Source organism: Capra hircus, chromosome 28 (assembly GCF_001704415.2).
Source record: "Capra hircus breed San Clemente chromosome 28, ASM170441v1, whole genome shotgun sequence".
Taxonomy (NCBI): domain Eukaryota; kingdom Metazoa; phylum Chordata; class Mammalia; order Artiodactyla; family Bovidae; genus Capra; species Capra hircus.
In genome coordinates, this window is record NC_030835.1 from 36,187,132 (window position 1) to 36,214,806 (window position 27,675).

Below are 27,675 nucleotides of genomic sequence, written 5' to 3' on the forward strand. Positions count from 1 at the left end.
CACCTGCCCCGTGGCCGCGGGCGCAGGACCTGCTCTGCTGCGTTTAGCACCAGGGGTTGGCCTGTGTCAGGCAGGAGACTGACCCTGAGAAACCGGAATTCCATCTACAGGCCGTTTATAAATAGCAGTCCTTCCCACGCCCCTGGTGTGTTAGACAGGACCACTAAAATGCGTTACACTTTTAAGTATTGAAAAGACCTTAGTTCCTCGTGTTTCTTAAGCACCGTTTACATGTCAGTGTACTCCCAGACACATGCTGGGTTTGTCCACAGACCATTCCTTTGAGTTAGAGCAGTGTATTATCCTGTGGTATACACACCGCAGGCCTAGGACTTTGTGAAATAACGTGCATCAGCATGGGGCGGTGATGTGTGGAGGTTTGAAGTTTTCAAGCTGTCCTAGTGATGGGTCACCATTTCTCAAGCTGATTATTACACTGGAATTTCAGTGGATAAAACAGACCAGAGCAGTGTTTTATTATTAGATTTATTGGTTGAAATTCACAGCATTTATTTTTTTGGAAGTAATGGAAACAGTGAGGCTCTTCAGTGTACCCCTACATTTTAAATTGTAGGTTCGTACAGAGTGGCTGCATTAGATTTATTGTAACTTGTTGTTTTGATTGGACCAGATCAGGAAAATCCTGATTGAACATAGGCAGTTGCAAATGTTTTTTAAACATCTCACTTTGCTGTATCCAGATATTCTTTAAATTACCCCAAACCAGAAAGAGCACTAACATGGCTTTTGTTTCAGAGTGAATGACTAACAAAGCAAACAGCTGTTAACAAAGCAAGGAACTTGGGTTCCTGTCACAGACAAGACATGTGAACAGCACTCCAATCTTTAAGTTCCAAAACTGGGACATTTATGACACACTGAGTGTCTTCCAGTCAGGCTGAGGAGGGTGCGGCCCCTCACACCACCACACGGTGACCCCAGGCGGGGTTGAGGGCAGGAGTCCTGCCTGCAGTGGCTGGGCACGCGCCCGCCAGGTGGGCATCAGCCAGGTAGCCAGCAGCTCCAGTGCAGGCACATTTGATGACACACTCGAATTTGCACTTGGCTTTTTTACTGTTTTTGTTTAAGGAAAATGTTACAAAAAAACACATTCACATAAAAGGCCTGCGGTACTGGAACACAGATTGAAAGGCTCTGACGTACAAGGTTGCCCATGTTATAAAACAGATCTCAAACTGTTAAATGAACTAGTATGCTAAGATGAAGCTTGAATGGAGAGAGTGAAATAACAGTTTAAAATTCAGAGCATGTCTCAAGTTAGATCATAAACTAAACAGAGCTATAATAGTTCTTTGGTTTTAAAAAAATGATTCTTCATCTTTTCAGGTTCGATTTGCTGCTCTGATAACTGTGTTAGCACTGGCTGAAAAACTGAGAGAGAATTATATCGTCTTGTTACCAGAATCCATTCCATTCTTAGCTGAATTGATGGAAGGTAATTCCCAATCTTTTAAGAAGTAATTAAACCTCTGTGGGAATGTGCCCAGTGGGAATGCCCGTTGGGAGAGACTGTGATGAGCTTTTGGCTCCAGCCCTTTGCCTGGAGGCTGAGCTCCTGTTTTGAGTGGGGTGGAGGGAACAGTTAGAAAGCAGATGCCTCTTCATTTGAGATTTGTTTACAGCCTAACCCTTACTGTCTTTGCCTCTGTGTTTTTGGCTGACAGTACAGACCAGAATATTGTTTTGCTTTAACCTCATACATGACTATGGTTGAATATTTTGGTCCACACATGCAGGGTTATTGTATCAAAACATTCAGTGCCACTAAGGGTGCCCAGCACTTACTCTGTGTGGATGAGCTCATTAATCCTCTCCAGGCACATGCCCTTATCCCCCTTTTTAATAAAGGAAACAACTAGAGGCTTTAACAGGATTAAGTAATCTATCTGATAACGAGTACGACAGGTGGAACTGGGGCTGAAGCTCAGGTTGCGCAGGTCTGCACGCAGAGCAGAGTGAGCGCGGTGCTACCGTGCAGCCCAGGAAATAGTGCAGGTGCGAGCAGGGGTGGCGGAGGCAAGGGCAGGTGCTCTCACATTGGGCGTTCACTGCGCAGCCCAAACCACGTGCCTGCACCTTTGTCCCCCCGCCGCGGGAGGGGCTGTGTGAATGACTAAACAGAGCGGCGTTGCTAGGTGTCGGGAATGTTCATTTGTGCACCACTATTTGGGGTCTTTCTCCACTTCCCAAGTCTAAGACCATAAGACGGGGGGTCAGGCAGGAGGGAGAAAGGCAGGAGGGACTTCAGGGTGGCTTCCGCCTCAGTACTGTGCTTCACTTCTCTCCTGACTCAGGGACTCGCAGCGAGAGCAGGATGCACAGACCCAGGCTGATGAGAACCGAGGCAGGAAGACTGACTTGATTTTGTTTTTTAGATGAATGTGAAGAGGTAGAGCACCAGTGCCAGAAGACCATCCAGCAGCTGGAGACCATCCTGGGAGAGCCTCTCCAGAGCTACTTCTGAAACTCTGGGTTTGGGTATTTCGTACTCTGTTCAGAGATCAGACTGCTTTTTCGTTTCTTTATTCTGGGTGTTCAGGACCATATTACTTTTGGTGCCTTAACCCTACTTGGATGTCTTTACCAAATTCCCACCTGATCTATGCGACCACAGAAGCCTTTCCTGGCAGTTGTACAGAATCTACAGAGAGTAAATGATATGTGGTATTTTTATACAGACTGCTGTGTTTGTTCAGCGCTGATCATGTGGGTAGTGTGTGCTCAGTTGCTCAGTCTTTGGGACCCTTTGGACTGTAGCTCCTCGGGCTTCTCTTTCCATGGGTTCTTCAGGCAAGAATGCTGGAGTGGGTCGCCGTTTTCTCCTGCAAAGGAACTCCCCGACCCTGGGGATCAAACCCAGGGCTCCTGCATCGCAGGTGGGCTCTTGTGCCGCTACACCACTGGGGAGCCCCCGCACGGACTGCAGTCTCTCCCGATCGATGTTGCTGTCGCTGCAGGCGTGTCTGATGCCAGCACTCAAAGCTGACCTGCCTTTGGACTATAAAGCCTGAACGTTCATGGTAAAGGAATAGCTTTGTACATGGTATCCATGTCAGGGATTTCACTCAAAGGAGCTCTTTAAGAAAATGACAGTTACTCAGCCCCAACAAGAATGCTTTCAGCCCTGAAGCCACTGGATTCTTACTTTTCGTTCTGGGTGGATAACACTTCAGTCTTAATTTTTGTGTGTGCCGCATAGAGCAGGTAGTTCTGGAATGCATCTTCTACTCCAGACTGTCTCTCCTTTATCTTTCAGTCTCTTGGGGGCAGGGTGGTGGTGGAGGCAATAGACTGTTACAGAGCAACCACACCCCATGATCCTACAAGAAGCCAGGGCCTCGAAACCCTCGGTAGCAAGAAGGAGCCCCTCCAGTCAGACGTGCTCACATTTCCATTGGCAGTTAACCAAGAATTGAGGAATAAAGTAAATAAAAGAATTTTTTCAAAGCTTTAAAGTTCTCTCTATACCATGTCATGATGAAGCTAGAAAGAACGTTCAAGCGGAATTAAATCTGCCTTTATTTTGTTTAAGACATTAATTGATGCCTTTTAAAAATTTAAGGCATCTAAGAACTGTTCCAAAGCTGTTACAAGTCTGAAAGCCCTTGATCTAATTTAATATAGAAATTTAGTGTGGAATTGTGACAAGCAGAAGGCTGGTCTGCATCTGGAGACAGAGCTTGCTAGGAGTGTGTATTTCTCTTTAAGAAATGTCACAACAGGATTTATTAATAAATGGTAACACCTTATTTTCTAAAAATGATCTTAAGATTTTATATTTACTCTATCAAAGAACTGTCTGACTTAGGTTTGTCCACATAAAAGGAAAATGTACTGTGATTAAGACTTAAAACAAGGTAAGGGGGCTTTTCTTTTTTTCTAAGTGGTCCACAGTTTCTGCCATCTGCCAGGCCCTCTGATGTTCTTTTCTGAAGGAAAAAAATAACCCTGGGGATTCTAGACCCTTCTTGCCTTGTACAGCTTTCCCAACATCCCCACCTCCACTATTTTTTTTTTTTTTTTAGTTTGGTGAGACTCAGCATAATAAATTAACGTGAAAAGATGGAAAAGGATTAAGTGCTCAAAGTATCCACACTGAGTACCTTTAGGAGTAAGATTGGTAATAGTATTTTCTGTAATATAGGGATACAAATAATACCTCACCACAAACTGTTATGAAAATATCCCCAAATCCTGGCAGAATTCAGCCCAGCAATTTAACGTGATAAAATGATGCGACTGATCTTTTTTTCCCCTCCCCACTCGCAAACCTTTGAAATTCCCTGTAACAAGATCTGACCTGTAAGAATTCTACAAAGAAGTTCTGCCAACTTGCTTCAAAGAATAATAGACAAAAATTACAGAAATGCAACAGTTTAACTTGCTGATACAGGTTTTGATTTTAACCACTAAAAGCAGAACAATGTTTTGATCTCTGTCACTAATGATGATGGACCCGTCTTCAGATGGGCAGAGGAGCTCCAGTCTACGCTGACAAGGGGCAGAAGACCAGCGCCTCTCCACTTCACTGGTCTCGGCCGCTGTACCTTACTTTTCGGATAGGGCCTGCTTTATAAACAGTCATTAACTCTAATCTTGACACTGCTTTGTTACCCACAGACATTTTACAAATTGAGACCATCTCTTGTCTACCTTACACTCTCTATAGAGTATGTGCATAGGAGACCTCTGGCTCACTCGAAACTCCAATATTCTAAAATATGCATTTACTGGTACAGAAATCAATGGCCTTGAGGCTGACGTCAAGTTAATTTCAACAGCATTTGGTTCAGTTTTGCTTTGCTTTTTGCCTTTATCATTCTGCTGCGTTTAGAGTTCATAGTGTTAATCATTTGGTAATGCTTACAGCTAGCAGAGCTAAGTATTTACCATGCTAAAGAAAATCTCCAGACATAAATCAACATCAGTCCTCCCAATTATGGGATACAATCAAACCCTGAGCCAGCACTGGAGGAAGTGTCACCTACGAATTTGTGTCGTAAGTCCCTGGTGAGTCTAGTGTGTGAAGGAGCGACAGTGGCCCAGAGCTTGGCAGAACAGGGAATGTACGCACCCCACTGTGTACCCCTGGCTCCCACCACACGTGGAAAAGAGAAACGCTCAGTGCAGGCTGGCTTTCTCTGTTGCAGTGGGTTTAAAAGAGGCAGTCAAGGTGCAGAGGAGAGAGCAGGAAAGCCTGTTATAGTAACGGCTGTGACTACCATCGCATCAGTCTTCTCACTCTGGGCTCGGCAGGTCGCGCAGCACCGACTGAGGACACCCAGCGGGACTTAAGGACTCTAACAATGTATATAAAGCATGTCGTGATAGAGGCGCTTTACCAAGGCCAGTGTTACAGGGGTCATACTGTATTTCAGCATTTGCAGCGCTCGTGACAGCTACCAGCTCCGCACTTCCAGTAGGTGGATGTCACCGTCGATCTCCAGCGTGTCAATTTTACTCAGCTCCTTAAACCTGTGCTTGTACTCCAGGCTGTGGACACCGTTTACCGCGACTTTGAATTCTCTCACGTCACAGTAAATTATCATCTGGAAGGAAAGCACACACGAGCGGTTCCCCAGGCTTTAGAAGTTTTTGTGTCTTGCACACAGTGTTAAAAAGTACACCATTTAGTTCTTCTCCCAGCCTGCCAGCGCTGACACCCTGCCATGGTTTCTAAGCTCTGACGGAAGTGTATCTGGTGGTGGCACTCTCTGCCTTGTTCCACTCACGGAAGTGGCTCACGTGCCTGGAACCTCACCGTGGCCTGAGGCCCGCTGGCGACTCCATCCCCTGCTCCTGCCCCGCATGCACCCGCTCCTGCCCCGGCTCTCAGGGAAGTGGGAAGTAGCCTTCCTTGAGACACACGGGAACTCAATTGAAGGAGGAGAGGGAGCTGCTGCTTGCCCATGGGCTAGGAACCCAGGGCCTTCGGTCCTCACTTCTCTGCCTGAAACTTGGGTTTGGGGCAGCTGGTGGGGACTGCGCGGCTGCCTGGTGACTCTGATCCCCACCCCCACTCAGCACACTGTGCTGCTCTAACGCTGGTCAAATCTCCTTGTTCTGTGAGCCTCTGCATTCTGGCAGAGTCGCAGTTCAGAGTCATCACTGGTGTTAGCCCTTCAGAGTTAACAGGAGAGTCTGCTGCCCTTATACATCTCCCATCCGCCTCAACCTATCCCCCTGCCACCATCCCCCGTGCCAGGCCAGCCACTCACTCCACCCCTTCTCCACCCTCACTGAACAGCCCAGCGGGGCGAGTCCACGGCTCTCCCCTCGCTCCCTGCCTCTGCCCCAGAGGCAGACGGAGGCACAAAGTCTGGATCCTCAAAGCAGCAAACTGAGTGCCTTTCTTCCGACACAGCTAGTGGGAATGGCTGCTGGGGGAGATGAGGAAGGGGGGAAATTGCACAGATAGCAGCAGTAACTGACACAGATGAAGGCTTCTGCCTTCTGGGTGATGCAGGGAACTGGGGGAGATATCCGTGACTGGGGGTCCTGTGCCCACAACAGTGGTGGCAACCCCAGTTTGAACCAGGCGCAAAGACTTCTCTGGTGGACATTTAACAATCTCCACAGAACAGAGGACACAACCACCCCAACAAGCTCAGAAGGGAAAACAGGCTGGCGTTAGGCAGACACTGTGGAAACAGTTCCTACGGGACATCAGAGCAAGTGGAGAGCCAACATGTTCAAATGGGAGATAAGTAGCCCCAGCCTGCTGCACACGTTACTGTGCCAACTGAATTTATAAAAAAAAGAGCTCACAGATGAAGTTAAAGAGCCGAAAGACACTTTTAAATGAAAAAAATTAGCACCACAAAAAACCACAATGATCCAAAATGAGGTCAACTGCCCTTCCTGAAGTAGAAAACCAGGAAAAGATTATTTAAGAGAATTTATTATTCTCCTCTTTCATATTAATGCAGTAGTCCCAAACTTGGACTCAAACAGGTCAAAAAAGACACGAGTTCCCAGTCACCAAACACAATCCTCGACCTTCTTCCAGAGCATCCACCGCTCCTTCAGTGAACCCACGTCACCCACACACCCTGACACCTGCCACGTCAGCAACCCTGGGGCTGCACGTCCCACCTCCAGCGACTTGTCCATACGTCCGCAACATCTGAAAAACGCAGTGTACCCACATCCTTCTGAATCCCGAACCAGTGTCCGTCACTTCCAGGAGCCTGTGCTTGGCTCGTTCCTGTTACTCCACACACACTGGGGCATGCCTTAGACTGGAACTTATTAATAAAACTAGTGTCAAATTGCCACCTTTTATTCAGCCTGATGTTCATGCTTTCAGCAACTCTGAGGAGTCTGGCGAGCTTGAATTGTCCAGAGCACGTGACAATTTAAAATGCGGAGGGATGACCGAAATCAGTGACCCTCAGTGACCATATGAGGAGTCAGTCACGCAAGCTCGTGAGGGTACCCCGCCGACCACGTGGCATCAGACACACCAAGGAGACTGGGCTCAGCAGCCTGGAAGCACGCCTGGGGAAAGGCTGCGCTGTGATACTCCGCCTCTGGGGGCTCAGGACTACACGCCTTCAAGTCCTGACGGTCTAAATGTGTCTTTCTCTGAAGGTACACAAGCAGGATCGCTTGGAAGAAGGTGCTGCCACCTCAGCGGCATGTCACCAAGACAGGGCAAGGAGTCTCGGCTCCCATGTCCTCGTGGTCACTCAGGGTTCAACATGTTACTCAGCCCTGAGACTGGGTTCCTGTTAAAATTCCTATTAACTAATAGGGGCTACACAGACACTGTCATCATGAAAACAAATGTCGGATACTTCCAGTGTAAATAATGTGGCACTCAACTGGCTTGGCCATTTATGCTGATTACCTATGTAACAAAACGGCACTCAAAATAACAGTCTCCAGCTAAACAAAACCACACACAAGCTCCACATAGTAAGCTGTACTTGATTTAAATAGTGAAAGTCGCTCAGTCGTGTCCGACGTGTTTTGGCCCCGTGGACTATCAGTCCATGGAATTTTCCAGGCCAGAATACTGGAGTGGGTAGCCTTTCCTTCTCCAGGGGATCTTTCCAACCCAGGTCTCCCACATTGCAGAAGGGTTCTTTACGAGCTGAACCACCAGGGAATCCCAAGAAGACTAGAGTGGGTAGCCTATCCCTTCTCCAGCGGCTCTTCCCGACCCAGGAATTGAACCTGGGTCTCCTGCATTGCAGGTGGAGTCGTACCAACTGAGCTATGAGGGAAGCCCAGGATGGACAATTTATCCTACCCCTGCCCCCAGGACTCTTTTTCCTGTACTGTTTTCAAAAAAGATAAACATCTCACCTCAAAGTACATCCCAGGACTAAAAGGGAAACAGGTGATATTCCTCTCTTCTTCTCCCCAGGCCTCCTGAAGAAAAGAATTTCTTACAAATGCTTTCATATTCAGGCGTGGGTTCAAGTGGAGAGCAATATCCTTGGATTTTCCTGATAGCAGGTCAACATTAAAGCTTTTGAGAGAATTAAAGAAAAAATTAATTAGCCAAGGAGAAGAGAGGGGTACAGTTTTAACAATAAGAATTAACTGATGACACAGCGCATGCAGACTCAAGGACCCAGGAATGCCACTGAAGGTGATATGTAAAACTGTCGGTCAGTATACCATTGGTATAAGTATGTTATTTGCAAAATAAAAATACGGAAAGCTTAAAAATCAGTGTTTATAGCTCCGACTGGGAAGAAATTAATGGGTTAGAATAAGTGACCCAAAGGATCACATCTGTCACAGGAATAGGGTCCCTCCAAAGTAGAAGCGCTCTCAACATTTACAAGTATCCCGTTCTTCAAAGTGTACTGTGTGCACTCAGTCATGTCTGACTCTTTGCAACCCCTTGGACTGCAGCCCGCCAGGCTCCTCTGTTCATGGGATTCTCCAGGCAAGAACACTGGAGCAAGTTGCCATTTCCTTTTCCAGGGAATCTTCTCCACCCAGGGGCTGAACCTGAGCCTTACGTGGCCTGCACTGGCCGGCAGGTTCTTTACCACTAGTGCCACCTGGGAACATAGCTCTCACTTCCAACTTTCAGCACTCTGGACATCCCTGGAAAAGATTATAAAAGCAGGAATTTTGAAGTCCCATGACAAGAGGAGTCCTGACAAAACTGATCTGCTCTCGTAGGCTGCCCTGCAGTTCAAGGCGAGGGCGCGCCTTGTGGACAAAAAGCCACCCTCCTCTCCTGTGTAGCCACAGGAAGCCCAGGGCTCTGCCACCAACTTGTCCTTAGCAGTGTGACTGCCTCTGGCTTTAACTGTCTTATTTTTCAAATGAAGCTCATGATGCTAGCCCGACGTGCACCTCACGAGACTGCTGTGCCAGGGTAAGAGACACACACGGCCCCATCTGCACTTGTATGGTCACTTAACGATACTGACCCTTTGGCGTTTGTATTTACTTCTCCTTTTATGACGACGGTCCGTCCAGGGCCCATGGAGGAGTTCAACCTTGCTACGAACGGCAGAGTCTGCAAAGAAACCCCAGTCAGTGCCAGGCAACCTCAGAAAGAGATCTTGTGGGAGAACTGCCTGAAGACACCGGGACTTGTTTAAAGGCTGTGACCCTGTGACCCCCGTGAAGGGACAGATGAGCCTGCCTTGGTCCCACGGGGGGCCCCGGCCGTCAGCACTGTGCCGGCTCCCAGCAGACTCTCCATGTTTCAGACCATGAAGTGAACGGATGTGGGGAGGGCCCTGAGCCTCCGAGTGACACTCCCTCTGAGAAGTCACCTCGGCTGGGGTCTGACGCGTGCTCTGTGTCCAGCCTGGAGGGGAGGTGGCCGAGGCGGGGGCAGTTACGGAAACACACTCAGGGGCTCAGGGACCTGCTCTCCATCCACGACACACAATGCCAGTGCCAAGTGGCTGCTTCAGGCTTGGACTGAGGGTGGAGGTTACGCAACCAGCTAACTAAAACTTAATTCGTTACACAGAATTAGGAAAATTTTGGCTCTTCAAACCTTTGACAAACAGTTGGTAGGTAGTATTTTGGCGCAAGTCAAAGTGTGATTTGGCGGCGAACCTTTGCTCTTGGTGTAGACAGTTCTGGGGACGATTTTAGAAATGTCTCCTCTATTACTAGGCTGTAGGAAAACAGTTCTGCAATAAGGTATGGAATAAGTGAAGCTGTCTTCCCAGGCTTAAACTTCATTTCCTAGACACTCTTATACAAAGGTTCCACGTGTTATATAGCAAAAATACTTACAAGCTGTGACCCGCCAGACTTTTGTACCTATTGGAAAAGAAAGACAAAAGGAGAATGTGTGAGAGGCAAGAAATAAACGGTATAACATGAGCAATCGGATCTTCCTGGCCGTGTGACTCAGAGCCTGGGACAGCAGGGCCTGCCCGGCCCTGGGCGGGGGACGTGCAGGGGCCAGTGGCTTCCGAACGCGCGCAGGGAGCTGCAGAGTGCCACGCAGCCTGGGGACAGTCTGCCTGTCCGGCTCATCGTCTGAATTCTATAACCTCCACCATGAGCTAAGCATTTTCCAAAGGCCACACATGGGGTCAAACATGTTTTACTTCTTTCCAGGGTGCTCCCCAGATGCTGAGATTAGAGTCTACTTAATGAACGTGCTGAGATAGTTAAGACCTCACTTTTCTCCGCTAATAACAGCTAAAAGGTCTGAACTGCACTTGTTTCCATGGGGAACAAGTGGAAACGTGGAAGCTGTTTACTGACGCACTGGTTGTGCTCACTGTGTATAAACACCTCCTGCCAGCCCTACTCAGCAGTTAAGACAGTTTCTGGTACATAAGATTGGTGGGGAGTGGTCAGATCAGAGTCTAAACAGCAAAACTTAACGCAACCGGCACCCTGAAGTATATGCCTCAATTTTCAACTTCCAGCATATTAATTGTTAAAAATGTAAGTTTTCACATTAAAAACATGTTTTCATATTAAAAAGGTAAGTGTTCATATTAAAAATGTAAGTTTTCATATTAAAAACATAACTTAAAGAAAACTCAGCCTGCCTGCCACCTAATTTACATGGCAACTAAAAAAGACATTTTTAAACATTTTTAGACATTTTTAAACTTTAAAAGATTTAATATTTACATTTTCTTTACTTATCCCTGTCTGTTCCAGAGTAGATCCTTGGGTACTTCCTAAATCCTGAAAAAAAGTTCAGATTGATGTTTTAACATCCATCAGAATTCTAAACATATCTTCTTGACATATCAAAAAAATCATAAATGGTACTAAACGTGCAAATATGCAAATATCCAAAATATCAAAAAATGCAGCAACATTAGCATCCTTCTCCTACTACCAAACTGACAAAAGTTACAGAGATAAGAGCAAGTGTGAAGACTCTGAGTGAATGTATACAGATCTTGAGACTAATTTGTTTTACTGTTTGTGGAGGGCAAGTTAGCAATTTCAACTGGACATCCCACTGCTGGGAAACAGTTTTAGAGAGAACTACCCCACTGTACTCCCACGTCAAGGAAATACCCCCACTCCAGCTATAAAGGGTTGGCTGGTTGTTTTGTGGTTATCACTTCAGGTTTTTTATAGAACCATGCTAGATTTGAGATCTACAGGCAATAAAGCTCTAGTCAATGATTAGCATCCTACTAGTCCGAATATTTACTTCTAAGAAATTAACACACTAGTGAGGGATATATTTACACTGCTTTCATCTCAACAGATGATGTTAGTTAAAGATGTCCCCTACATTTCATCAGAAAACGTCACCAAAGAAGACCCCCAGACCACCGCCCCCTGCCCGTGGAAGGGCCCTCACCGAGCTGAAGCTGAAGCCCACAGAGTGAACGATGACTTTGCCGTAAATGCCCAGCGTGTCGATCCTCTCTGGGCTGATCCTGTGGGCATACAGCAAGGTATGCTTTCCATTGACAGCCACCTGGACAAACAGAAAACAGCCCCCTCCAATAAAGCAGTCAATAAATGGATTTTATTAATCTATCCAAATTCAAATCTGCTGACTCAGATTTAGGTTGAGACTTTTCCCCACAGGTCTCCCCATGACATGTCTGACCAAACTGTGATGAAAGCACCCACAACGGGCAGCACTCTTGACTCCCTCTGAGTTCTCCATCTGACTTAACACCAGGGACACTCTCTCCAGACGGATCACACGCCTGTGAACACACGCCCGCATGCCCGTGTGGCGCAGGCCTGTACACGAGACACCCTGGGTGCCCATGAGCCCTGGCAGAGACCTGAAGTCACCCCGCTGTCCTGAGGACCAGACTCTGGAGACCACCCTGCACAAGGCAGGTGCTCCACACACATTTGGTTAATTTGCTGAATGAATGAACCTGGGCAAATGACCCAAGTTCTCTGAAATTCCTATCTGTGAGCAGGAAGCATGCGCCCTCCAGACGCCGCTGGTGGGAGATGACCCGGTCCCTCTTGTGAGACTCCAGCCCAGTGCCTGACTGAGAGAGCACCAGTGCTCCGGGCTCCTTCTTCCTCCCTCCCAGATACCAGTACACGTGTACGGAGTGTCGGGAAGACACGCAGAACACAATACGGTCTCTGACCTCAAGGAGCTGAAAATCCCAATGGAAGGCAATAGGAAGGCAGGGAAAAAAAACCAAAGCACCATAGTACAGACAAGCGTTAAAAAAAAAGATACAGAAAGATACAGACGCAAGGACTCCAACAGCCAGAAGAGGAGGGATGGGGGTGGGGGAGGTTTCGGGGAGGAGGGATGGTGGGAGCAGGCTCTGAAGGTCAGAGGGGTCTGCACCTCGGGTGGGACGCTTCCTCTGTGCCATCGAGTTTCTACTCTGGGAGGCTCCACAGGCTGGAGCAGCCTCGGGACCACATTCCACCTCTGCATACACTAGGGATAAAGTGCTCGGTGGTCCTGACGATATGTGGGCTTTCTAAGATCTCCTCTGGTTAGAATCTCTGGATCCTACGGGACGAGGCAGCGCAGGACGGAACTGAATAACCCCCCTGGCCCCGACTCCAATGCCAGGAACCCATCTGTCTGTCAATTCAGACTCCCCCACGCTCAGGGTTCTGGTGCCTGCAGTTAACTTTCCATCATCAGTGTAAGCCTGAGTCAGTTCGGAACGAACTCAGTCCTGCAAGGAGACACAATCCAGCAGAGATCCAGTCACAATAGACCTGCATGGTGACATCAGCAGGGACACAGGAGCCAGGCTGTGCCCACCACACAGGAAGGTACCCGCCGTGCCCTACTTCTGAGGAGAGTTAGAAAGCCAAACCGTTTCTCGGGACTTAGGAGATCTACGGGCGAGTCGCCACGTGTGGAGGCCTTCCCTCCTGCTCATTGTCACGAGTGAGGAGTCAACCTCCACCCTCCAAAACGTGCCTGGAACTTCTCTTTCAGCACCATGATCACGATCTCGAACGACTTCTCTTTCTTGAAAGGCGTGTCGTAGGTGATCTCCTCCCAGCCCCACTTCTCATTTCTCAGAGTGTTGCAGACAATGCAGTTGGCCCTTTTGAAGCGTGGATTGAAATGGAAGGCCACATCTGCTCGGGGTTTCACGCTGCTGCCACACTGCAGGTCCACCTGGAACCTGTGGAGGGAAGAGACGGCCACGTGGGGACTCCGGAAGGCGGCCGTGTGGAAACCCAGGCCGGCTGACACCTGACCGCTCCTCTACTCACCCACCCAGGGGGCCCAAACGGTCCAGAATAAGCACCTAATTTCCCGGCCTCCCTGCAGGAGGGCTGGCCGAGGGGTCCCAAGCTCTGCCAACAGGGTGGAAGGGAAGAATTCACAGAAAACTACAGGAAACGGCCTCAACAGTCAGTTGACATCTGTCTTCTGTCCACCCCACCCCTTCCCCCCAAAAACCACATGTGGACCCAGGCAGCCACACAAACACAACGTGAGGATAAGAGTCCCAGCTTCCAGGAACCGTGAGAAAGAAGACATCACCGTGGGACAGTGGGTGGGAGCACGAAGGGGCTCCCGCCTCTGACAGCTCGATGGCACGGCCTTCAGCCATCTGGACTGTCCCGTTTAGACGTCGCATTCGCCTCTTATTTAAACCACTGTTACTCGGGCATCAGTCATACAGAGCCAAGTCCAACTCCCGCTGATACAGCCTCATCCAGACTTTGTGCCCAAGGCAAGCATTAGATAAAACCGCCTGGGACAGGTCTGAAGAGACGCTGTGGGGAAGTTACACTGTAACTAGGCCATGTCCTTGTCATCTGCCCACTATTCCCTCCACTAGCTATGTTTCTAATTCTTTACACTAAAGTCAGACTCAGGGCAATAAAAAATCCAAAGCACCTGTATTTCAGTTTTTCATTCCAGTTTCCTCAGCACCTTGGCCAAGGCTGTTGTGAGAGCAAAATCAGCCTCGAGCATCCAGATGGTCTCTCCTACATTATCTGCTGTTGCCCACAACCACAAAGATGCACTTCTTGTGTTCTCGCCTAACACAATGACTGTACCTGTCAGAGTCACTAGGAACATGCCCACGTAGCACAATCAAAGTTCCCGGCTCCAACTGCTCAGAAATGGTCCCGACATAGGGGATTACCTAGGAAAAATAATTTTAACAAACGTTCACTTACAAAATCAAACGACTACACTCTTAAAGGCTGCACACGAATTTGCTCAGACCCTAGCATTTTTCCAAGTCCCCACCATTCAAACAGCTGTGCAGGAACAACACAGCCTGGAGACAGCACAACGCCTGCAAACCACTCTGGGGTCTTCAGAAATACATGCATGCCATTCACAGCCGTTTTTATCCGGCTGGAGTGTGTGCTCATGCTCGGTGTGTCCGCCTCTTTGTGGCCCCATGGACTGTAGCCCACCAGGCTTTGTGACCATGGGTTTCTCCAGACAAGAATACTGGAGCAGGTTGCCATTTCCTCCTCCAGGGGATCTTCCCAACCCAGGGACTGAACCCACGTCTCTTGAGTCTCCTGCCTTGGCAGGCGGATTCTTTACACTTGAGCCACGTGGGAATATCGGGCAGAGGGTTGTATGAAATGCCACACCTTGCCCCTCTGTTTTTCCTAAGGTTCCGTGGATGATGCCAACATGATGTAGGCCAGGCCAGGCCCTTCTCTAGCGCTGAAGAGGACGATGACGAGCATGCACTGCCTGCAGAGAGCACTCCACTAAGCCACTCCACCACACCTGGGACTGGCTGCCTTACCTTACCCACCGGGCCTCCACACTGCACCCCCACGGGAACCAGAGACCTGCACGGTCTGAAGGATGCACTCAGCGTGCCTGTGGGTCTCTAGAGACACGGCATCTGACGGGTGTTCCCACACAGGATTCGGGCCTCCCCCCTGCCCCTCCCTCACCTGGAAGCCAGCATTCTTGTCCGGGGCCTGACAGTCACCCCCCTCCCCGGGTGGCTCCACCGTCCTCCCTGACCACTGGTTATGTGGCTGCATCTCCTGCTCCCCAACCACACCCCACTTCCAGCTGAGACAAGCAGGTCAGACGCCAGCGTGCCTTGCACCAAGCTCACCTGGGTTATGATACCTGTGCTGAAGTTGATCAAGGTCGCTCTGACTGTCAAGAAGTAAGAAATAAAACAAAAGAGGCCGTACACTCCCACCTGAAACACAATCTCCTGTGTGAAGCCTTTTTTGGACTCGCTGGACCAACTGAGTCAGCCCCCTCTGAGGGTCATCACGGTACTCATTACTCTGTTCCTGTGCAAAGGTATGCCTAGATTTTGAGCTGCATGGGGCAGGACCCACCCATCATCTTTACACCCCCAGGACAGAGGTCAGGCGATGATCAACAATCACTTGGTGAATGAATGAGCTCTCACCATTCGGGAAACTGGGTTCTGACAGGCCTCACATATGCAGAGGCGTGGCAACTAATCAGCTGCTGAACGGAGTGTTGCTGCCTTGAGCAGTAAGACAAGAAATCACCAAAGCCACTAACCATCTGGTGTCACAGTCACTGCTGGGGGCAGCGTGGGGGAGATGAACAGGGCGTCAAACCAGAAAAGGAAAAACATAATAGATGTGTAGAGCACGGCCACAGCCACACATCAGACTGGATGGGTTCTGTGTATAGAGAACATGGAAGTCTCTTGGCCACAGGCAAGAATAAACAGCAGCATCTTTCATGACGTGTATCTCTTAATAAAATGAGAAGCGTTTTTTTAACTTCAATTTTTTAAAATATATTTTCAACTTATATTTGGGCTTCCCAGGTGGCTCAGTGGTAAAGAATCCACCTGCCAATGCAGGAGACACAAGAGAGGCAGGTATGATCCCTGGGCCCAGAAGATTCCCTGGAGTAGGAAATGGCAACCCACTCCAGCATTCTTGCCTGGAGAATCCCATGAACAGAGAAGCCTGGCAGGCTACAATCCAAAAAGTCGGACATGACCAGCAACTGAGCACAACTTATATTTATGCAGAATATTTAATAACACAGAACTGTTAGTGGAATAATTATCAGTGAGAAACTAGCCTACAAAACTCCATACAGTGTGGTCTTAACCAAGTTAATAATAAACATCAAAAAGCAAAGAGAAAACACTAAAGAAGTAAGCCAAAAATGTTATAACACTTTTCTTGAGGAATGAGATTTTAATTTTATTTATTTGTATATTTTCCAGATTTATATAATAAGCATTTATAATGTTTATTACCACAGATTTTTTATTATATCACTCTGAGAAACAACTATAAATTTGGGCCATTTGCTGTTTGTTTTCCATAGTAATGCTTCTACTCAGGACTGTACCCTAATTTATATTAATACCACTGCTGCTGCTGCTGTCATGTCTGACTCCTTGCGACCCCATGGACTGTAGCCCGCCAGGCTCCACTCTGTCCATGGGATTTTCCAGGCAAGAATACTGGAGTGGGTTGCCATTTCCTCCTCCAGGGGATATTCCTGACCCAGGAAATGAACCGGGGTCTCCTGCATTGCAGGCGGAGTCTTTACCTGCTGAGCCATCAGCAATACTCAACTTTTTTGGACCATGTGAAGGAAACAAAAGCCCCTCAGCCCGCTTACTCCCTCACAAATAGGCTCCTGTGGAAAGGGAGAAGGGTGCTGTTTTCAAGGCAATTCCAAACTTTGAGGCTTTGATGTTTCACAAATAATTTACATAAAACAATACAGATCTGAACACACTGGGACAGTATCATAAACTTAAGCCTTAGTCAGGCTTGGCATTAACCTGCCTAAACATCCCAGCTGATTCAGACTGCTTTGCCTTTTTCATGTCATTTATCAGATGTCTGCCCTACACCAGGGTTGGGTCAGGCAGCCTGCAGCTGGAAAGAAGTATGAGTTCTGCCCATCTGGGAGGAGCTGATGATACAGTTGGGAAGAAGTCAGATACCCTCCAAAAGATGATCAGTGGGAACGTGACACTCTGTCCAGCTGTTTGAATCGGAACCTGCTTCCAGCTGGGAAACCCTCTATCCTATGAACACGAGCCCTCATCCAGACTAGGACACAGGCATATGACGCACATCTGTCCTATGAACACGAGCCCTCATCCAGACTGGGACACAGGCATATGACGCACATCTGTCCGTCAGCACCGCCAGTTCAGACTCTAAGCTAGACGCCAGGACAAGCCGCAGCCAGAGTCCTGCAGTGCCCGCGCCAGCCGAGGGGGCAGCAGTGCCACCTGGGTCAGAGGCAGCAGGCGGCACCGCCAGGGCACGGAGGACCGTGTTGGTCCGCTGCGGAGAACAGCCCTGAGCCAGGTTTGGGCTGTCATCTGTGATGACATCGTTGACAAGGCTGGTTCTTTGGTCCAGCCTGCTGACATCACTTAATAAATTCCTTTTCTGCTCAAATTAGCGGCTGGCTTCTGTTTTTGCGACTACCAGCCCTGGCCAAGTCAACATCTTCGCAAAAATGGGGCAAGAAGGAAGTGTTGAATAAATGCTTCAGAAAAATGTATAAAGAGCTGTAACTGAGGTGGCCACAGCTGATGAGTGAGGTATGGTGTGACCTGGGGAAAAAATACGGTTAGGCAGAAAGGAGAAGGAAGCCAGTTCAGGTAGAAATGTCCAGCTACGAAGGCAGAGAAGCAGGGAGAGACGAAACTTGTCTGGGAGACAGTAAGCAGTAAGGGAGCAGTTAGAGACAGAGTTAGAGGCGGGCTTTAGACTAACAAGACAAAAGCGGGGGCTGGGAACAGCAGCCCAGTGGGCAGGGGTGCATCTGGGAGGCTGCCTGGCAGCAAGCAAGCCTGGCGCAGAGATAAGAACCTGACCCACGCGGATGGCAGCAGACGCTGAGGGGTGGGCGTGGGAGAAGATAAACACATTGAGCTATATCAAAGAGAACTGTCTACGTGGGGCCCCCACCTAAAATGGTAAAGCTGTGGAAGACACAAATTTCAGAAGGAAGATGACTTTAGCTGTGAACACCCTTAGTGTGAAAGGCTGGCAAGACCTCTAAGGGGAAACTCACTGAAAGGAGTGGAGACTCAGGACCAACATTAAGTGAATGGCCGAGACTCAGCAGTCAGAGAAGAGATGATGACTTAACGAAATGAGAGGTACGAGACAAACTGAGAGAGGAAGTCGGGGGCAAAGCCGCAGTGGTGGTCAGTTACGGGGTGTGCGGTGTCAACACAGCAGACCTGGCTGCTGGCTTTGAAAGGCCTCCTTCCAAGAAACTTGGCTTTGCGGACAGCACCCACCACCCTAACTGAGAAGGGTGGGTTACCCACCTCAACTGTTTGTGCAAACATGATTTATGTCGAACACCTGCTTTCCTGCTGGGAGTCTGGGGTTTTGGTGCCTCCTAGGCAGATCCTATCTACACAACATCTCTCAATAAAGACCCTGGGTGCTGAGTCTCTAATGAGCTTCCCTAGTGGAGAAGATTTCACGCAGGTCACAGCTAGCTGCCGGGAGGTTTCAGTCCATCCTGTGTGACACCACTGGCAGGATTCCCTGGAATCCTGTACCGATTCCCCCGGGACTTCGCCCCATGTGCCTCTTCCCTTTGTGGTTTTTGCTCTACATCCTTTCACTGGGACACATCACAGCCACGGGTATGACTGATGGTGAATCACTACAACTGAGGGTATGTGGGAGACTTCGATGCCGGGGGTGAGAAGAGAAAGACGAAAGAAGGACCTGACAGAGCAGGGCAGTCGTGTCAATGAAGTCAATTTCAAAAAGGGAATGTCTCTAACATGGAAAGATAAGGAAGACCTCACCCCTGCCTCCACCAAAAGATAATGAAATGGATACCATACTCTCTGACACAGCGATTCCACTTTCATAGATTTCTCTTGTAAAATACTAGCACATGTGCACAAAGACGCACCTCTCAGGATGCACACTACAGCCCTGGATAATCATGGACAGATCTAGCCCTTTAACAGGGGGCCGGTTAAGTAAGTCACAGAACATCCACACAGTGGGCAAATTATGCAGCCGCTAAGATAAGTGAGGAAACTCTATGCGATACCTCCAAAATGTGCTAAATGGGAAAGAGCACAGTATAGCACAGTTTATCCCACATGATACTTGCATGTAAAGAAACAACATACAAAAGGTGATACACACAGCATGCGTTCACTCTGGGATATTCACATACAGTCTCAGGAAGGGTATACAAAAACCTGGTAGAAAAGTTACCTTTAGGGAGGGTAAGTGAGCACCAAGGTAGAAGGAAAATTTATGTTTTAATGAAATCCTGAAATACTGCTTGAATTTTTAAAATGCTGTACATATCTTTCCTTGTATTTTTAACGTAATAATAAGGAAAAGTCATTTGAATTTGGGATAAATGAATTTAAAATTTTGAAGACAGATTAACTTCAAACTGTTGGGGGCTTGGCAGCATGGAAGGACACTGAAAGAAATGGACATCCACGAAAGGGAAACTGGTTTGGAAAGGAAGATGGGAGTTTCGTTTTGAACTCACAGTCCTGAAGGGCTGGCAGGGCATCTAAGTGAGCTGGAGGTCACAGAGCTATATACAAACTGTCCACATATTCAAAAGTGCTCAGTCAACAGAGAAACAGACGAAGCACAGGCTGGAATCAAGATTTCAGGGAGAAATATCAATAACCTCAGATATGCAGATGACACCACCCTTATGGCAGAAAGCAAACAGGAACTAAAGAGCCTCTTGATGAAAGTGAAAGAGGAGAGTGGAAAACTCAACATTCAAAACACGAAGATCACAGCATCCGGTCCCATCACTTTACGGCAAATAGACAGCGAAACAACAGAAACAGTGACAGACTTTCTTTTCTTGGGCTCCAAAATCACTGCAGATGGTGACTGCAGCCATGAAAGTAAAAGACACTTGCTCTTGGAAGAAAGGCTATGACAAACTGAGGCAGCAGATTAAAAAGCGGAGACATTACTTTGCCAACAAAGGCCCATCTAATCAAAGCTATGGTTTTTCCAGTAGTCATGTATGGATGTGAGAGTTGGACCATAAAGAAAGCGGAGGGCAAAGAATTGAAGCTTTTGAACTGTGGTGTTAGAGAAGACTCGAGAGTCCCTTGGACAGAAAGGAGATCAAACCGTGTGTCAGTTGCTTAGTCGTGTCCGACTCCTTGTGACCCCATGGACTGTAGCCTGCCAGGCTCCCCTGTCCATGGAATTCTCTAGGTAAGAATACTGGAGTGGGTTGCCATTTTCTTCTCCAGGGGATCTTCCTGACCCAGGGATCGAACCCAGGTCTCCTGTATTGCAGGCAGATTCCTCACCATCTGAGCTATAAAGAAGTCCCTGAGATCAAACCAGTCAATCCTATAGGAAATCAGTGCTGAGTATTCACTGGAAGGACTGATGCTGAAGCTGAAACTCTAATACTTTGGCCACCTGATGCAAAGAGCTGACTGACTGGAAAAGACCATGATGCTGGGAAAGACTGAAGGCAGAAGGGGACGACAGAGGATGGGGTGGTTGGATGGCATCACCGACTTGATGGACACGAGTTTGAGCAAGCTTAGGGAGTTGGTGATGGACAGGGAAGCCTGGCGTGCTGCAGTCCATGGGGTCACAAAGAGCTGGACACAACTGAGTGAACTGAAAAGACAGCAAAGAAATAAAGAGAGACACTGAAGACGAGAGTGGTAAAAAAGAAATGAAACTAAGGGTAAAAACTCAAGAGGGCAGGGAGGAATAAATTAGGAGCTTGGGATTAACATATACACGCTACTATATACAAAATGGATAATCAATAAGGACCTACTATATAGCATAGGAGAGAAGGAAATGGCACCCCACTCCAGTATTCTTGCCTAGAGAATCCTGTGGACGGAGGAGCCTGGTGGGCTGCAGTCCATGGGGTCGCTAAGAGTCAGATACAACTGAGTGTCTTCACTTTCACTTTTCACTTTCATGCATTGGAGAAGGAAATGGCAACCCACTCCAGTGTTCTTGCCTGGAGAATCCCAGGGACGGGGGAGCCTCGTGGGCCGCCATCTATGGGGTCGCACAGAGTCGGACATGACTGAAGCGACTTAGCAGCAGCAGCGGCATATAGCACAGGGAACTCTACTCGGTACTCTGTGATTAGCTACATGGGAAAAGAATCTGAAAAAGAGTGGATACGTGTAGATATTTATAACTGAATCACTGTGCTATACACCTGAAACTAACACAACCCTATAAATCACCAATATGGCAATGCAAACTTGGAATTTCAAAAAAATTAGGATTCAGAAAAAAAAAAATCAAAATGCAGAGTTATGGTGCAGAAATCAAGACAGCAGAAATCGACTGTCTCAGGAAGGAAGTTAGCAAAAGAACAAGAGAACAAATAGGAAGGATCTTCAGGGATTAAAAAGAAACTTCATCGTTTTGTGTTTTAAGGTTAAAATGCAAGGTAGAAAGGGAGATTCCTTAGAATACTAAGGAAAAAAGAATCAATGTGGAAGTAAGGTTCCTAAGGAAATTGGAATCATGAGCTTTTCAGGGTGGGATTAATATTAGCAGACGGCTTGTTAACTAAAAGCGAGAAGCGAATGGATTAATTTCTAAATAACTTCTCAACTCACACCTGATCACATCCTAAGACCTCTATAAACAACAATAATAAAATATTTAAGCAGATATATTGAGTTGCCAAGCAAGAGATTTCACTGAAGGAACTTCTGGTATGAAGATACTGTCTTCCAAATTAGTCACTCAATTTGAGTAGAAAGAAAAGTGAGCTGGACTTTCTTAAGTCTTGGAATTCTATCAACTGAACTTGTCAATGAAATATACTAAATAGGAAAAAAATTATACAGGCCAGCTATACAATTGACTTAATCTTATGAACAGAATTTGTCTACCACAATTTTAAAATATATTTTAAGTCATTTTTATTGAACTGATTTTAATTATACTGATTTAGCTGGTGGCAGCTGCCCCAAACCAAGATAAAGGCCTTGTGAAGGCCATTCAACATCCTCAAAGTAATCCAAATGCAAAAGCAAACTGGATATATTGTTAAAACAGTTATACTTTTGAAATTATACAATCAAACAAACAATGCAGACAAGTGTGGTGGCCAAAGCATTCATCTGGGTTTCTCCATAACATGACGGAAAAACCTGGATGAACTTTTGGGCCAAACCAATATATTATTCAAAAAGACATTACGCATTTCATTAAAAAATAATTTTGAAAGAAGCTTCAGTTTTATAATTGACACATTCTGTACTTCATGCTCTCAAAATAAGAAATGCCCTAAAACTAACTCTATGTTTCTTTACTGATATGAATGAATAGGATTCGTATCAGTAGGAACTGAAATTTAACATATAAGAGACAATACACGTGGACCAAAATGTTAGAAACGTAAAGAGATAAAAATAGAAAGATGGCAGTTCTGTGTCTTCACAAGGCTTAATGAAGAATATAGTAGAAACTCCATAAACACTTCCTAGTTGAGTGAACCGATCACTAAGGAAACACCCAGAATGCAGGAAGACATCTACTCTGGAAACACACTGTCATGAACCGTTCTCAGAACTACCCGGAGTTCTGAACGCAGCATCTGTTCCAAGAGCCTTGTCCTCAGGAAATGAAACGTCAGCTGATTTTCGTTTCAGCCCTGTAGTCGAGGGTACTAACCCCAGAAACCACAGTAAACTTCAGTGTGCTAGTATCAAGACAAGCGAGGATCTCAGGTTATAAAACTGTTTCCTAAATAACACTCAGATAAGCTGTCTCTGTGATGCAGGGCAGCGCTGAACATTAACCCGACCATCCACCCCTCCTGGCTTGAGCAAGGGTTACATTTCAGTTCCCCCTGGCAGGGAGAATATTTCTTTTTTTCTTTCAATCTTTGCAGAAAGTCAAGTCTACAACTTTGAGATGTTTTTAATTCTTGAGATGCACAAAATCTTTTAAAATGTCTAGCTGACTTCAAGTTCAGCAAGTGTTCCTTTTTAAACCTACTAGAAGTGAAGGCTATTTCTTCCAAAACGGACTTTGCTTTACATGGTGGTTGTACCTCATTCTTACACAACGACAGTAAACCTTAGCGGGGAAAAGAGAGCTAGAGCTACAAAGTAAATAACAAAAAACTGAACTCACTCACACTAATAAGACTGGCTGAAGGCCTTACTTGAAGGACTCTTACCAGGAGTCTCCTACAGAGGGTTTACCAAAAAAAAAAAAAAAAAAAACAAGCAGCAACTCTGTCTTGGATCTAAATTCAAGATTCAGTTTCGGACATATAGAAACTAGACAGTTCTAAAGATTCTCACACCACATGAACTGAAACCAGTTCATTACTGAAATTTCTAGTAATTACGTTCACGGGTTCCTGAACTGGCCTGAGGTTCACACAAGACTATTAGTTTTTCTCCTTCTCCACCTCACCCCTGGCTTTGAACATTCCCCTGCTCAAGTAACAAGCAGGATTTGAAAGGCAGGGGCAAAGCTGAGAAACGAACTTCTCACGAACAGCTCTAGTTAAAAAAGAAAATGAAAGCGTGTACAGAAAGAAATCCATTCCCTCTGAAAATTATGTCTTACGATGGTCTGAGTCTTTTTCCCACCACGATCAGAGTGGCTTTCCCATCACTCTTTATCCACGTTCTTTATTCACAGCACGTCTCATCACCTTGTACAGCTGACCTTTGAACAACACAGGTTTGAACTGCGCAGGTCTCAATCTACTTACACTTGGATTTTTCCAGTAAATACGTACAATCTATTGGCAATTGGCTGAATTCCCAGATGCCGAATTGTGGGTACTGAGAGGAGAGCTGAATATTGAATTTAAGCACCTGTGGGGCTGCAGGGGCTGGAAATGGTTTTTAGTCAGCACCCACTGCAGTTCCATCACATAGCAGGTGCTCCATTTATGTTTACTGAACTTCTGCCCCCACCCACCCCCTGCACTGAGTAATTGTTGTTCAGTCTAAGTCGTGTCCTGATTCTTTATACTGCAGCATGCCAGGCTCCTCTGTCCTCCACTATCTCCCAGGTAATTATTGGGTTGGCCAAAAACTTCATTTGAGTTTTCCCGTAAGATGTTATTGAAAAACCTGAACTAACTTTCCAGCCAATCCGATATTACTCTTTGGACTTGCTCTCAACACTGCCACAGGCAAAAAGTGATTGTGGAGATCAGTTACCGGGTTATAGATGACATTCTGTAGATTGTTTAAGGACAACATCATTCTCTTCCACCTTATTGTTGACTGGGCTCTCTTCCGGGTATGGTCTAAGATTTTAAGTACGTTTCACTCAAAGTATTCCCAGATTGAAGCCGAGGCACGTGCCCTATGTAAAATCAAAACAGAGGGAAAGAAAAATAAGCATACACCATTTTTCGTCATATTATAACTATTTTAAAATATATAAATTATTTTACTAATATTTATCAAATAACAGGATGCTATTACAATCAAAGATCTGACTCCAACTCTTATCAAATGTACTCTACTAAATAATTTTGTATTATGAGGACAGCACATATTAAATTTAAAAAATACATCTGTAGAACATTTCTAACGTGGAAACTTTATTAAAAATACTTATTACTGGGAGTTTCCAGTGGCCTAGTGGCTTTTACTGCTGTGCTCCAGGTTCAATCCCTGGTCAAGGAACTGGAATCCCACAAGCTGTGCGGCACGGCCAAAAAAAAAACCAAAAACTTTTTATTAAAATACTAAACCAAATAGCAGGAAATACTCCTATAAATCATCAAAGATATTCATTTAAACTTTCTCATCTGTACAATAAGAATAATAATAGTGTTCACCTCACAGGTTTATTCTACGGATTAAATGAATAAATAAAACAATGGAATAACACATGCTTTAGAAGTTTTATATATTGTTATTAGTAGAAGGGAATGCTCTTCCTCCTCCAAATTAAACAAGTTGAAAGAAACAAAAATCCAATGCCTCAAATATTAACTGCCCTGTGGCTTAGAAAAAAAAGTGGGGTATGGAGCAACAGCCACAGTTTTCAAGATAAAAGGACCCATTTTACAGCTCCAGGGAAGACCTGAAGACAAAGAAGAACTAAAAGGGAAACAAAACTAAAGCTTCTGACATTTTACTTCCACTAATTCTATCATTATACCAAAGGGCAATACACACTGATCACATCTATCACTTTGAATCTATTAAGGAAAAAAAACTGCATTTCCAACTCTGGATGTAACTGAGTGGTGATGTTAAATTACAGCAAGAGGGACTCTGCACGTGAAATTAGTTACAAATCAGCTGATGTTAAGACAAGGAGATTGTCCTCCATTATCTAGTGGGCCCCATGTAATTACGTGAGCCCTTAATAAAGAAGGAAGTCAGAGAGATGCGGTAGAAGAAATCAGAGATGTGAAGCGTGAGAATTTGACACAGGATTGCTGGCATTCGAGAGGGAGTGCAGGCAGGCACACAAGGAAACTAAGAACGAAACTCCGAAAACAAGCTCAAGTATCCTGGAAGTGGGCTATTCCCGAGAGAATAGAGCCCAAACTGCAAAACACCTGCACTTAGCTTTTGACACCCTAATCACCTAACTGAGCTAGTAACACTCATCCTGGTCCCCCAAAGATCTGTAAGAAATAAGTGGGTGTAATCGAAACATCAAGTTTTATGCCCTAAATATATACAATTTCTGTTTGTCACATATACCCCAATAAAGTTGGCAAAAAAAAAAAAAAAAAAAATCCCAGGGGGGAAAAAAAAAAAACGGTATCCCTCTTGGTTTATAAATGTGACCGCAATCTATTAACTTACTACGTTAGTCAAAAATCTCAAAACTTGTTGTTTTGCTCCATCAAACTCGGGAAGTATCAACAAGACCAAAAAAAAAAAAAAAGGATACAGAGATTCCACGGCCCCATTCATAATTTACTTGTGACCAGAGAGTGAAGGCGATGGCACCCCACTCCAGTACTCTTGCCTGGAAAATCCTATGGACAGAGGAGCCTGGTGGCCTGCAGTCCGTGGGGTCGCGAAGAGTCTGACACGACTGAGACTTCACTTTCACTTTTCACTTTCATGCACTGGAGAAGGAAATGGCAACCCACTCCAGTGTTCTTGCCTGGAGAATCCCAGGGACGGGGGAGCCTGCTGGGCTGCCGTCTATGGGGTCGCAGAGTCGGACACGACTGAAGCGACTTAGCAGCAGCAGTAGCAGAAAGTGATCCAATTTAAGCCATAGGCCCGTGTGAATTCCCGGAAACATCCCCAGGCCCGAGTCCTGCTCTAATTAATTAAGACTTGGTTCGCATCCCAAGAAGCCATCAGGATGCTGAAGCAGTTAAAGGACTTGCGTTCCCTATCGTTTAATCCTGCAGTCAATGACTCTGCATCTCACAAAAAGCGTATTCAGAGTCCGGGAAGACCACGGAGGTCGGTCATTCCCTGAAGAGCTCGTCATTTAAAACACTGGGAAGGAAACGACCGCGATCCCACCGAGTGAAGGCGGCGCTCGGCCCCAGGCGGGGAGGTCAGTGGGGCGAAGGCAGCCCCGAGGGAGGGGGTGGTCAGCAGCGGGGCCAGCGCCGGGCGCCCGGGGCCCGCGACCCGGGACCACGACTCATCCCTGGGGCGCCGCGCGCCGGGCAGTGCCGGCCGCCCAGCCGGATCCTCCGCGGTGACGACACGCGAGACGGGGAGACGGGAGCCAGTCCCACCGTCTGACTCTGACGCGGGCCAGAAACGCCCGGCCCCCTGCTCGGCCGGCGCACCCACCGCGGCGACGGCCCCCCGACGACTCACCCCGGGACTGGCGTCGCAGGCGCGGAGCGTTGGAAGCTGTCCACCGCGGCGCGTCGTCCGCGTTCCCGGCCGGGCGCGCGCGGGCGGCGACCGGAAGCGAGAGGAGGCAGTCCGCCGCCACTTCCCGGTTCGCGCGTGCCGCGCGTCGCCGTCGGCCTTGCGTCTGCGGCCGGGTCGCGCTCCCGGCTCTGCTGGGCTGGGGGCCCGGCCTCGCTGCTGCCCGCCGCCGGGCTGGGCCTCCTGCACGGCCTGGGGACGCGGAGCGCGGCCGGCTTGCTGCGGGACGAGCAGAGAGGGAGGGGGCAGAGTGTGTTTACAAAATTCCCAGACGTTCCTGCAGGCGGGACTGAGGGGCCGGGAAGTGCGGCAGAGAGGAGAGACCACCTGCTCCCTCCGCCCGCCCGCGTGTCCGCGGCCTCCAGCTCCTGGGTGGACGCCGCACAGGCCCCCCTGGGCCCGGCGAGGCCCCCTCCACGCGGACGGGGGCCGTCTCTGA

At 47.3% G+C, this 27,675-nt stretch overlaps 2 protein-coding genes across 6 annotated transcripts in view; one reads left to right on the forward strand and one right to left on the reverse strand.

The window, feature by feature from the left end:
* Positions 1-2,694, forward strand: part of HEATR1 (HEAT repeat containing 1) — a 50,282-nt gene extending 47,588 nt beyond the window's left edge. For 2 of the 4 annotated variants that reach the window (XM_018042236.1, XM_018042237.1), the window contains exons 44-45: positions 1,348-1,456; positions 2,397-2,640. In XM_018042236.1, the coding sequence (XP_017897725.1) occupies positions 1,348-1,456; positions 2,397-2,485 (198 nt within the window). In that variant the 3' untranslated portion in view covers positions 2,486-2,640. Of the gene's footprint in view, positions 1-1,347; positions 1,457-2,396 lie in introns of all 4 variants that reach the window. The other 2 variants (XM_005698995.3, XM_018042235.1) reach the window with 2 other exon arrangements.
* On the reverse strand, positions 470-27,450 carry LGALS8 (galectin 8). Of its 2 annotated transcripts, XM_018042239.1 has the most exons (11): positions 27,180-27,450; positions 24,579-24,726; positions 14,464-14,552; positions 13,364-13,574; positions 11,798-11,917; positions 11,107-11,163; positions 10,249-10,275; positions 10,004-10,126; positions 9,423-9,511; positions 8,335-8,500; positions 470-5,570 (listed from the first exon to the last, which is right to left on the reverse strand). In XM_018042239.1, the coding sequence occupies exons 2-11, from the start codon at positions 24,621-24,623 to the stop codon at positions 5,421-5,423; spliced, it is 1,077 nt and encodes a 358-aa protein (XP_017897728.1). In that variant the 5' UTR covers positions 24,624-24,726; positions 27,180-27,450; the 3' UTR covers positions 470-5,420. The 2 variants fall into 2 exon arrangements, with proteins under 2 accessions (XP_017897728.1, XP_017897727.1); XM_018042238.1 differs by lacking the exon at positions 10,004-10,126 and having other exon boundaries at positions 471-5,570.

Bases quoted from the DNA above. Each gene is read 5' to 3' on its own strand.
- LGALS8 (XM_018042239.1), bottom strand. From the start codon at position 24,623: ATGATGTTGTCCTTAAACAATCTACAGAATGTCATCTATAACCCG. The intron at 11,164-11,797 runs GTGAGGGCCCTT...ACTTTTTTTCAG, and splicing joins TGGGCTTCAGCTTCAGCTCG to GATTTAGGAAGTACCCAAGG. The intron at 9,512-10,003 runs GTTTGAAGAGCC...GTTTCTTTGCAG, and splicing joins CTACCAACTGTTTGTCAAAG to ACTCTGCCGTTCGTAGCAAG.